The sequence below is a fragment of the Myotis lucifugus genome, unplaced genomic scaffold, assembly GCF_000147115.1.
Source record: "Myotis lucifugus unplaced genomic scaffold, Myoluc2.0 scaffold_1026, whole genome shotgun sequence".
Taxonomy (NCBI): domain Eukaryota; kingdom Metazoa; phylum Chordata; class Mammalia; order Chiroptera; family Vespertilionidae; genus Myotis; species Myotis lucifugus.
In genome coordinates this window covers 63897-74988 of record NW_005872074.1, presented here as the reverse complement: position 1 = coordinate 74988, position 11092 = coordinate 63897, and the positions used below count along the sequence as shown (strand labels likewise).

General features: G+C 60.7%; 1 protein-coding gene across 3 annotated transcripts in view; it reads left to right on the top strand.

Annotated features, from left to right (window-relative positions):
• SUN2 (Sad1 and UNC84 domain containing 2) overlaps nucleotides 1-8909 on the top strand; it is a 13655-nt gene extending 4746 nt beyond the window's left edge. For 2 of the 3 annotated variants that reach the window (XM_023747874.1, XM_014449112.2), the window contains 11 exons: nucleotides 44-151; nucleotides 2205-2459; nucleotides 2820-2897; nucleotides 3366-3409; nucleotides 3927-4092; nucleotides 4401-4622; nucleotides 4892-4976; nucleotides 5361-5476; nucleotides 5576-5743; nucleotides 6096-6188; nucleotides 7395-8909. In XM_023747874.1, coding sequence (XP_023603642.1) covers nucleotides 44-151; nucleotides 2205-2459; nucleotides 2820-2897; nucleotides 3366-3409; nucleotides 3927-4092; nucleotides 4401-4622; nucleotides 4892-4976; nucleotides 5361-5476; nucleotides 5576-5743; nucleotides 6096-6188; nucleotides 7395-7508 — 1449 coding nt within the window. In that variant the 3' untranslated portion in view covers nucleotides 7509-8909. Of the gene's footprint in view, nucleotides 1-43; nucleotides 152-2204; nucleotides 2460-2819; nucleotides 2898-3365; nucleotides 3410-3926; nucleotides 4093-4400; nucleotides 4623-4891; nucleotides 5059-5360; nucleotides 5477-5575; nucleotides 5744-6095; nucleotides 6189-7394 lie in introns of those variants that run through there. The other variant, XR_002827308.1, reaches the window with a different exon arrangement.
• Nucleotides 8910-11092: the final 2183 nt, after the last annotated feature.

Sequence of the window (11092 nt, the reverse complement as noted above, 5' to 3'; positions counted from 1 at the left end):
CCCAGCCAGATAACCCAGCTTTTCCCTGTGTCAGGGGCTCGAGAATTTCTACCCCTACGGCCTGCACACGGTCCACCCCACCTTGGTTTCCTGGTGGGCAGCGAAGGGCAGCAGCCAGCAGCGTGAGGTGTGGGAGCCCAGAGATTCCCAGGTGAGTGTCTGAGCGCAGGCTCCCGCCGCCGCTGTTCGCCGCTGGTTTCCCTGCACGTAGACTGGCCCACCTGTACCTGGCACACAGCCGAGAGAGGTGCCGCCCTCGCTGGGGCACCCTCGTCCCCCGGGCACCCCTTTCTCCACCATTCGGAGTGGAGGTATTGGGAGGCGGTCGGCTCAGATATGACTCAGAACTGCCCCGCAGTCCCCACCGTCCTAAGCACAGGAAACAGGAGGACAGGAGTCAGACAAGTGGTCTCATTGCTGTGTTCCTTCCCACAGTCTCACAAGTACAGGGTGGGCAAAAGCAGGTTTACAGTTGTTCTTATGAAAATAATACAGTACTTAATAAATAATACAAAAATAGATTCTGTGTTTCGTGTACTCACCACTGTAAACCTACTTTTGCCCCATCCTGTGTTTACTGAGCACTTGTATGAATAAGGTGATATCTTGGTCAGTTATCTATTAGCACAGATGAACCTCCCCTAAAATTCGTGCCTTCGAGTACAAGCGTTAGACTAGCTACGAGTCTGTGGGTCCCCTGGCTGGCCCTTCTGGTCCGAGCACGGACAGCTGGCCTTGGCTGGGCTCCACCTGGCTGGTGGGTCAGCGGGCGGCTGGGCTCCCCGCGCTTTGGTTGTCCAGCAGGCTAGGCCGGTTGTGTTCTCACAGCAGCCGTGCAGGTTCCAGAAGAGCAGAATCAGGCCAGGCCCTTCGAGGCCTCGGCTGGAACTAGCATCCTCCACGTTCTGTTGGCCTCAGCAAACCCCAGAGCCAGTCTAGATTCAAGCAGGAGACAGGCCCCGCCTCTCCATGGGGGCACCTGCCCGGCCACGCCCCACGGGTGCACCTGCGGCCCAGGGAGGACAGGGGCCACTCCTGCAACCTGCCAGGGGCAGAGGAGACAGGCCCAGGCTGTACCCTCAAAGAGCCTGCAGTCCATGTGCATGTGTGTGTGTGTGTGTGTGCGCGCACTCGCGCACGCGTGTGTGTATGTGTGTGTATCTGTGCGTGTGTGTGTGTGTGTGTGTGTGTGCGCGCGCGCGCGTGCGTGTGTCTGTGTGAAGTGCACAAATAACCAGCTGGTGTGTGTGCAGGTCCTGAGGCCACAATGAAAAATTAAAACTATTGCAGTTATTTAACTTTGGTTGTATCTTGCTGAATTTAATTTGATGACATTCTGGCATTTATAAAACTTCCTTTTTTAATCATTAGTAAAGACATTAGATACAATTCAATTTCAGGACCACTTTTTTTTTATAAAAGAAAAGAAAAAGTTACATTTGCATAAAGACACTAATAAACATAGTTGCCTTGTTTGGGAGGGGGTGGTGCGGGCACCGGGTGGAGGGGCAGAGGTTATGAGCCTGACTTTTTCCTGTTTGTTTGCTTTTTGAGTCATGCCAAAAAAGTGGAATTTTTGAAAATCAGACTTGACCTCTGTACCCAGTGGCCTTGCCGTTTGGTAGTTGACAGGCTGTGTGTTATGCTTTCTCTTGGCAAAGATTTTCGTGGTGAAGCCAACAAGGTTCTCAAATTCATGGCACGCTGTCAAATGCCACCCTCGGGTCCACATGACTTGTGTGCTGTCTTCTCTGTGGGCGTCCAGTTCAAGAGGAAAAAGAAAGGCTTTCAGATTAGTGGTCTTTTAGCCGTAGTTGCCGACGGAAGAAGTGGGAGCCATTGACAGTCAGCTGAGCCTCTGCCCCTCGCTCTGGCACACGTGCACCGACCGAGGGAAGGGGGTGGGCTCACCCAGCCCCCTGTGGCCATCCATTCGGACCCTCTTCTGGGAGGGCCCTGTGTCCCCGTCTCCTGTCCACGTGCACTCCTCCTTGGGGATCAGACCCCTCAGCCGCTGTGTGTCCCGTACCCTGTGCTGTGCTGTCACCACACCCACCGAACCCATTTAGCTGCTGCCACCTGGGGGGCAGAGACCGCCTGAGGGCCTCGGGCCCAGCAGTGTTCACAGGGTCTGAGCTCCTTCCCGGTCCAGGAAGCACTGTGGCTGCAGGCCTCTCCCCTCTGTGCTTCTCCCCCGCCTGCAGGCTGAGCAGCGCATTCTGTCCCGGGTGCATTCCCTGGAGCGGCGCCTGGAAGCCCTTGCCGCCGAGTTTTCCTCCGCGTGGCAGAAGGAGGCCATGCGCCTGGAACGCCTGGAGCTGCGGCAGGGGGCTGCCGGCGAGGGCGGGGGCCGCGGCCTGAGCCAGGAGGACACGCTGGAGCTCCTGGAGGGGCTGGTGAGCCGCCGAGAGGCCGCCCTGAAGGAGGACTTCCGCAGGGACACCGCTGCCCGGATCCAGGTGCGGGAGGAGCTGTGGTCTCGGCTCGAGCTGAGTGCGCGTGGGGGTGACACCGTGGGCGTGCGGGGGGAGGGGGAGACCCTGCGCCCCCTGATGTGGGAGAGGCAGTCTCAGTTTCCTCCTCTTTCACACGGACGCTCTGCTGTCTGCACCCACGCCTCTGCCCGGCTGGGAGCACGTGGATTACAGTGCCCGGCACCCCGTGGGTGTGCAGTGCTCCCAGGAAGCACTGTGGCAGAGGCGGGAGCTGAGGGTGCCATCAAATAGGCCTGGATTGGGTTGCATTCACACCACTTACTGGTGGTTAGGGGCCCTCTGAGCGCAGCTCCGTGAGACCCCGCCCTCCCGCTGTGCCCACAGGAAGAGCTGGGCGCCCTGAGAGCAGAACACCAGCAGGACGCAGAAGACCTCTTCAAGAAGATTGTCCGGGCCTCCCAGGTGGGCTTGGGCACTGGGGCCACATGGGCCCTGACCCAACTCAACCTCCGTTCTAGGGCCGAGGGAGCACCTTGGCCGCCCAAAGGACCTGCGTAGACATGGGGTGGGGCGGGGGCGGGGTTGGGGGAGTCCCCTGACTTCTGCTTGAACTGAACCCACCTGGGCTGGAATGCTCTCCAGGGACACACTGGGAGCTGCTGGGACAGGAGGGGCACAGTCAGGTGGCCGTGGTGTTGGGTCTGGGTGCTGAATGAGTGACTGAGCGAGTGTATGAATGCCTAAGGGCACCAGATCCGGTGAGACCCGCACAAGGACCTTGACCCGGAGGCCAGTTTGACATTTGCTGGAGCAGATGGGAGACCCTGGGGCAGGGAAGTGGTTAGGCAGACACCCCAAAGGGAACAGATCCCCAAAGGCAATTGCTCTGAGCCTGACATCCTGCGTGTCTCTCCCTTGTGCCTGCAACAGGAGTCTGAGGACCGACTCCAGCAGCTGAAGTCCGAGTGGCACAGGTAACGGGCTGCCGTCTGGCCTAGGCCTGCCCCTCCCCCTGCCCGCTGCCTCCCACCCCGGGCAGGACTGGGGAGCAGTGCCCCAGAGCCGAGTTCTGGCTGTTTTAAGCAGAGAGAGGGATGGCTGAAAGCCAGCTCAGGACCACGTGCGGAGGCCTGTGCTTGAGGGCAGGGGAGGCTGGGGTGGGCACGGCAAGAGCCTGGGATTCGTGGGTTCACGTAGACACACCATCTTCTCCGCACACTCTCACACGCTGCCTCCCTGCCCTGGACCTCTCTCTCTCATGGCGGGGCGAGCGGCAGAGGCTGAGTGAACGATGGATCTGGGCTCAGGGAGGGAGCGGGATAGGAATGAGCTCCCTGGGTCAGGCAAACCTGGCGCTGTGCTCACAGCCAGGATCCCCCCGAGCAGGCCTTGCGTCGCCCGTGTGCGTGGGCAAGCCTCACATCAGGAGCCAGTGAGGGGTCCTCTTGTTTTCCCCGCATCCAAGGCTCACCCTCCTCTCTCTGGGACTAGGATGACCCAGGAGTCCTTCCGGGAGAACTCCATGAAGGAGCTGGGGCGGCTGGAGGGCCAGCTGGCAGGCCTGCGCCAGGAGCTGGCAGCCCTGGCCCTGAAGCAGAGCTCGGTGGCGGACCAAGTGGGCCTCCTGCCGCAGCAGCTCCAGGCCATGCGGGATGACGTGAGTCCGAGCCGTCCAGGTCCCCTGTGAACACCCGCCCTCTGAGACCAGCTGTCCTTGGCGTCTGTAGGGGACAGTTTCCTGCCCCTGCAGCCTTAGTCCACGGGGCCTGGCCCTGGATTTGACACAGATGTTGTCTTCCTGTGTTGGGAGACAGGGAGGGGTCATTCATAACTCTCTCATCTGTGTGGCCCGAGCAGGCACATGCTAGCCCTCCCCTCACAGGCCTACACCCCTTCCCTGCTTCTCTCCCCAGCCAGACTCTGCCCTGCCGGCCTCCCACAGTGAGACCTCTTTTCGGTCCCTAGGTGGAGTCCCAGTTCCCTGCCTGGGTCAGTCAGTTCCTTCTCCAAGGTGGGGGGGCCCGCTCGGGGCTCCTTCAGCGAGAGGAGATGCAGGCTCGGCTGCAGGAGCTGGAGGGCAAGATCCTCAGACACGTGGCCGAGATGCAGGGCAAGTCGGCGAAGGAGGCGGTGGCCAGCATGGGGCTGAGGCTGCAGAAGGAAGGCGTGATCGGGGTGACAGAGGAGGTGAGAAATTATGCCCTGGGACCCCCACTTGTACACACACTGCTTTCCTCCCCGGGAGCCACAGACCTGCATGTCCCTCACTGCCGGCTCCCTGTGTGTGCCATCAGCAGGCTCAGTGTTGGCTTTGGGGCGGGTACTGGAGGGGGGAGCATGCCTGGGTGGCATGTGTGGCTGGACACCAGCGTGGTGCAAGCACAGAAGGGCCCGGCAGGGGAGGTCCGAGGGTGGCCGTCTGCCTCCCGTCACCCCCGCGCTGGTGCCTGTACTAGGAGGTGCAACGCATCGTCAACCAGGCCCTGAAGCGCTACAGTGAGGACCGCATCGGGATGGTGGACTACGCGCTGGAGTCCGGAGTTGCGTGCGCCGTCTCCTTCCGCAGCCGAGCCCTGGTCCCCGCACTGGCCGCTGGCATCTGCCGGAGCAGGCCGTGTGCGAGGCAAGCAGGGCTCATCAGAAGTCACCCAACCCCGAACTCACCACAAAGGCCCGCGACGTGCCAGGCGCCATCCTTGGCTGGGATGAGGCTGTTCACAGCTGCCCTGGGGTCTGGGCTGGGTGTACAGGCTGGGCCTGGGCATCTGCCCTCCGTCCTCAGAGAGGACACGGGCAATAGTGGTCCCCCCTCGGGCGGCCTCAGCCCTTTAAGCCGGGTCCTTCTGGCTGCTGAGCTGGTTGTCTGGTCTCCCTCCCCTGCTCCCCAGGCCCCAGGCCCCCACACTCCTTTCTTTCCTGGGTCAGGGGCCAGTGTGATCAGCACCCGATGTTCCGAGACCTATGAGACCAAGACGGCCCTCCTCAGCCTCTTCGGCATCCCCCTGTGGTACCACTCCCAGTCGCCCCGCGTCATCCTCCAGGTAGGCACCAGGCGGCGACAGCAGTGTCCCGAGCAGTCGCCTGTGCAGCTGGGGCGGCTCTGTCCCCAGCCCTGCCCTGACCCGGCTCTTCCCTTCCAGCCAGATGTGCACCCAGGCAACTGCTGGGCCTTCCAGGGGCCCCAGGGCTTTGCCGTGGTCCGCCTCTCTGCCCGCATCCGCCCCACTGCTGTCACCTTAGAGCATGTGCCCAAGTCCCTGTCACCCAACAGCACCATCTCCAGTGCCCCCAAGGACTTCGCTGTCTTTGTGAGTATCTATCCCCGCTGTGCGGGCCCGAGAGCTGCAGGAGGGCCTGGGGGTCTTACTGAGGATAAAGTTGGGGGTCATTCTTTGGCTGGGGGCGGGGAGCAGATCTGGAAGAGATGGGGCCGGGGTGGGAAATGGGACTTCGATCCCAGTTGTCTCAGGCTACGGAGGGAAAAACAGGCCCAAGGAGTGAAGTGACGTGTCTGTCACAGACCCCACAGCGGCCTGTTGCCGGTGCTCAGGTCCCCTGCAGCCCACCAGGGGGAGGGGACGGTGGGCACGGAGGGAGGCACTCTCGGTGGCCGGGCGCATGTCCAGGAGCAGCTCTTGCCTCATCCTGTGCTCTTTCCAGGGGTTTGATGAAGACCTGCAGCAGGAGGGGACGCCTCTTGGCCAGTTCACCTACAACCAGGATGGGGAGCCCATCCAGACATTCTATTTTCAGGTACAGGATTCTGTTGTGCCAGCAGAGGTGGCACACTCACTTCCCTGCCCACTACCCTGTGCCAGGCCCCGGGTTCAGACAGGAAGCCACGGTGCCTGCCCTCCCGCAGCCCGAGGCGTGGAACAGAGACTTCCCAGAAGTGCAGAGCCCCAGCTCCCCCAGGAGGCTGATCCCTTGGGGCTGCTGGGGCCCAGGAACCTGCAGCCTCCCGCAGGGTGAGGAGCAGAGGACACTAGCGTGAGGTCGGGATGTGAGGCGAAGGGCCAGTGGCAGGAAGAGAGCCTGGACACCAGGCCAAAGAGTCTCAGCCCTCAGGGTGGGGGTGGAAGGGGGTGGGCAGTGCTGTTTTAGGCAGAGAAGTGACAGTATGATGTGCAGTATAATATCACTGTGGCCGTGTACATGGTGAGTCCACGGGCGACAAGCCTGGAGACAGGGAGACAGTCGGGAAGTGGTTGTAGGAAAGCAAGCCAGAGTTGACGATCGGTGTTCACCCGGAGGATGGAGAGGTGGCGGACACAATAGGGAAGGGGAAGGTGGGGAGGGCAGCCAAGAGGCTAATGCAGACGGGGGCAGGCACCTGTCAGACGGTCCCGTGGAGCTGTCACCGGGCCCGACAGAGACTGAGCTGTGAGCTCCAGGCGATAACGAAGCCATGGAGTAGCCGGGGTTTCTCAGGGTGTGTGTAGACTGTGCCTTTAGGAGCGGGTGGAGGACAGGAGGCTGGAGGGGGAGAGGAAGAGCAGGAGACACTGTGCTGGGCATCGAAAGCTGGCTCAAAAACTGGCTTTTGGAGCATAGAAGACAGAGGCCTGATGGCAACTTGAGAAAGAAAAGAAATTCTGCTTCATTCAAAGAAAAGGGATTCTTTCCCAACAACACAGAGCAGCAGACTCCGTGAAGGCAGTGCTGCCGTCACCAAGAGCTCCTGTGGGTTGTCGGTTGGGATGAATTGGCCGGTGCTCAGCCACAGGCCTTCCTTCTGTGGCCCCGGTGGGTGGCTCCGGTGGGAGGCCTCTGGAGCCCCTTGGCCCACCAGCTGGACACTTCTGCAGGGTCTGAAGACAGGAGCTGTGAAGTCCAGGTCTCAGAGGCCCCAGGGCAGGGGGCCTGGCCCGAGGGGTGGCACCTCCCCACCTGCCTGCTGCCAGTGAGGGCTGAGGGCCGAGGGCTCCGACACTCTTAACCTCTTTCTTCTCCTCCCAGGACCCCAAAATGGCCACATACCAGGTGGTGGAGCTGCGGATCCTGACTAACTGGGGCCACCCTGAGTACACCTGCATCTACCGCTTCAGGGTGCATGGGGAGCCTGCCCACTAGGCCCCCCTGCACTGCTGCCAGCCAGCGGGAGGCCAGCCACGCCCCCTTCTCCGGGCGTCGGGGAGCAGCACCCCTGCACTTCCCCACATGCTTGATCAGCGCACTGACTTCCAGGAGCAGGAAGCCTTGCCCAGTGGACATAGAATGTGCCGGGCTTTCCCAGCAGCGGCAGCTCCAGGGCTCAGCTGGCTCCAATCTTTCCATCCTTCGTTCTCACGCCAGGCACCAGCGTCTGCTTCCCCTCCTGGGAGGCTGTACATATGTAGCATATCATGTGGGACTGAGGCAGGAGAGGTGACGTGTGGACATGTCCAGCAGCCGTGGGCAAGACCTGACTGACCGCCCCTTGCCCACGGCGGAGGGGCTGGCACCCAGGAAGCTCTGTTGGGAGGTGTGTGGTGTGTGAGTGATGCACATGCCAAAGCCACGGGGGCACAAGCTAGGGCTCGGGGCAGGGAATTGAGGCCCCATGGGAGGAGGGTGCCCGCAGTTCCGGTTGGGACGGGCTGCAGGCAGGAAGCTCCTGGGAGCGGGCGGCTGAGCTTGGCCCACAGGGTCCTCCATGGGCTTCTATACACTGTGCTTGTCCTGGCATGAGGTGGGCCGTGGGGCTTTTTGTACCCCAGGTCTGCTCCTGGGATCCTCGGAGGGGCCCCTCTGCTGGGGACACTAGTTGTTTCTGCTCGTCTGATGCGGGGATGGGGCCTGCCTGTCCCTAGCACATTTGCCACATCCCCCAGGTGCAGGGAGCCCAGACCCGCCCTCGGAGGCTGTGCGTCTGGGGCCAGCTGAAAGGGTGCAGGCAGGGGACTCCCTAGCTCCCTGGTGGCCCAGTGATGACAGGGTGATATTCAGGGTATCATGGTGGGAGGACTGTCTGACTTGTGCCCCATCTCAATCCGGCCCCTGGGTCAGGGGCCCTCACCCTCAGCACCCCCTCAGGGCTCTTCCAGCTCTTGCTCAGTCGCTTCCTTTCTGGCTTTTTTCTATGGGGGGTGGGGGTGAGGGGAGGGCAGGGGTGGGAGGCAGGGTTTTTTGCCTCAGCTGGCCCTGCTGTTATTATGTAAACACTTTTCAAGGTCATTTTTTTAACTGAAAAGCTAAGGGCTTGATTCCTAGCCCCGTTCTGTGGGGTGCTGGGTGATTTCAGTTCCGTGTAACCCAGATGCCAAGAGGGGCTGCCATGCAGGCAGGCGCCCTCCCGAGGGCCGAGCCTCACGGGGCGGAGCTGGGCTGAAGGCCAGGCCCCAGGCCATCCTGTGCTCCTCCAGCACTGGCCCTGCACACCTCTGCCCCAGCTCTTCTGTCACAAATGCTGCACTATTGGGTTCTTACTTTTCTTATCTCCAGATTCTAATTTATACCTATGCAAAGAATAAATTATGCCCAGGACTAATGGAATACGTGTTTGTTTGTTTGTGGGGAGAATACGTGGTTTTTATCTGGCCATTGCACAGGGAATCTTCTTTTGGGAAAACGAGAATGAATTCTTGGCCATAGAAACCCAGGCCTCTCAGCTAAAACCCAGCTGTGGTGGGAGGTGGGGCCTGAGCAGGCACTGCAAGGATTGGCAGGAGAAAGTGGGGTGGCTTTAGCGGACCCTGACATCATATGAAGCATCTTCTAGAGCCACATGAGAAGAAGGTAGGAAGTTACCTGCTTAACTAGTGACCACATCTGCCTTCAGGGCTGCGTCCTCCTCCACAGGAGTTAGACATCTGCCCCTCGAGTCTGGGCTGGGGTGGGACACGGAAGTGGGTGCCCTGAGAGCCAGAAGCTGCCAGCTCAGGTCCTGGCCCTTCCCCTAAATACTCCCCAGTCAGTGTCTCTAACGAGCTGCTCAGAGGGCCAGGGGCGGTCCCCCAACTGGACACTCCAATAAGCCTCGTCTGACCATGACACCTGGCCCAGGGCCAGTCCCCATCACAGCTGAGAAAATAAAGGCAGGAACAGGTCAGTAGGAGGGGCTTGGGGGTCAAGTGCCACAGAGGGTGCCTGGTGGAGTGCAAATCCAGCCCAGAGGTTCTGGGCCAGTTCAGAACCCCTCAGCTTAGGGTCCCAGGAAAGAGCTAGTCCTACACAAGGCTCGTCCCCCACCGACTGCTCGCTTCTCTCCCGGTTCCACTCAACACCTGCTCTGCAACTAGCACCATTTTTCAACAAAGGAGACAGCCCTGAGCAGTACCAACGAGTCCCTGGAACTTACCACAGTCACAGGGCTTGGGGTCTCTGCTCTCGCCCTCGGGCCAGGCACATACCCTCTGCCTGTCTGCACACGTTCAAATCCTACTGGCCCCTCACGGCACAACTCACACCATCTTCCCTGTGGTACATCCCTTGGCCCCAATCCAACGTGCACTCCCCGCCCATGTCACAGTCCTGCTGCCCTATGCTGTGCCGGAGGCCAGTCCGCGGAACAGTGGTGACGGAGTTAAGATGCCACCAACCCTACCACACACAGAAGGGTCAGGACTTGCCACTGAGATGATCAGATTAACAACTTTATTCTTCATCAACTACAAAAGGGCTGGTGTTTTGTTCCAAATGGAGAGTTGGTAGGCTGAGACCCACAGGGAACTCGGTCGTCCCCGTGGAGGACAGTGAAACGCTGCACTCGGTCTGCCCTGCTAGCAGGTGTGGCCGGTGGCCACACGGATCCAAACCAGCCTCCCGAGCATCTGAGGACAGAGGCCAGGTGGCGGCCACGGCTTCCTAACATCCAGTGGTTATGCTCACAGGGGCTGAAGTTCCAACAAAACCAGGCACTGCCTGCTCCAAGGTCTACCATGGCCACGCCCAGGGAAATACCAGTTCCACAGCACCCGCCGAGGGACAGAGCAGGGCGCTCAACACTGGAGCCCTCTGATTACCAAGGATTCCGTGGGCAGCAGCCCTGCAAGCAGAATGAGCCAAAAAGCAAGAGGGAAACAGCCAGGAGACAAAGGAACAGGAGGGGCCGAAGGACGCAGCTGAGCGGGAATGGCTGGGCCAAGGGCCAGGGTGGGAACACCCCGCCTGCTGGCGGCACTGCTCCTCTGAGCTTGTGTCCCCACCTAGAACAATGGCACCAATGCCACCTCCCTCAGACTATGAGTGAGGGAGACACGTGGCACAGCCCCAGTCACACCATGGACATGTCGATGCCACCTCTCTCAAGCCTGTCCCCCAGCTCGGGGCCTCTGCTATGGACTTGGGGACCAGCGTGGGTGTACGCAGCGTGCTGGGCACATGGGGCCTCACGTACATCCTCAATAAATCCTGACCCCCGGAGGATTCACCTCTTGCTGTGGAAGAGGCAACTGAAGTCCAGAGAAGGCTGGCACCTAGTCCCGTGTGAGAGCTGGTGGGAGGGTGGGTGGTGAGGCCACGCCTGCCTCCCAGAATCTGGGCTCCCCCTCCCTGCCCTGCTCTCTCAGACTGGGGCTGGGGCAGGCAGGGCACCAGTGTTCTCAGTGGCAGCTCCTCCACCTATCAACGTGGACAAGCTTTCATGTTGTGTGCTGGTCTGGTCAGTCCGTGGCCATGGGCCAGTGGTAACTAGAAACAGCTGGGAGAGGGGAGTGAAGGACAGGAGAAGGGTTGGG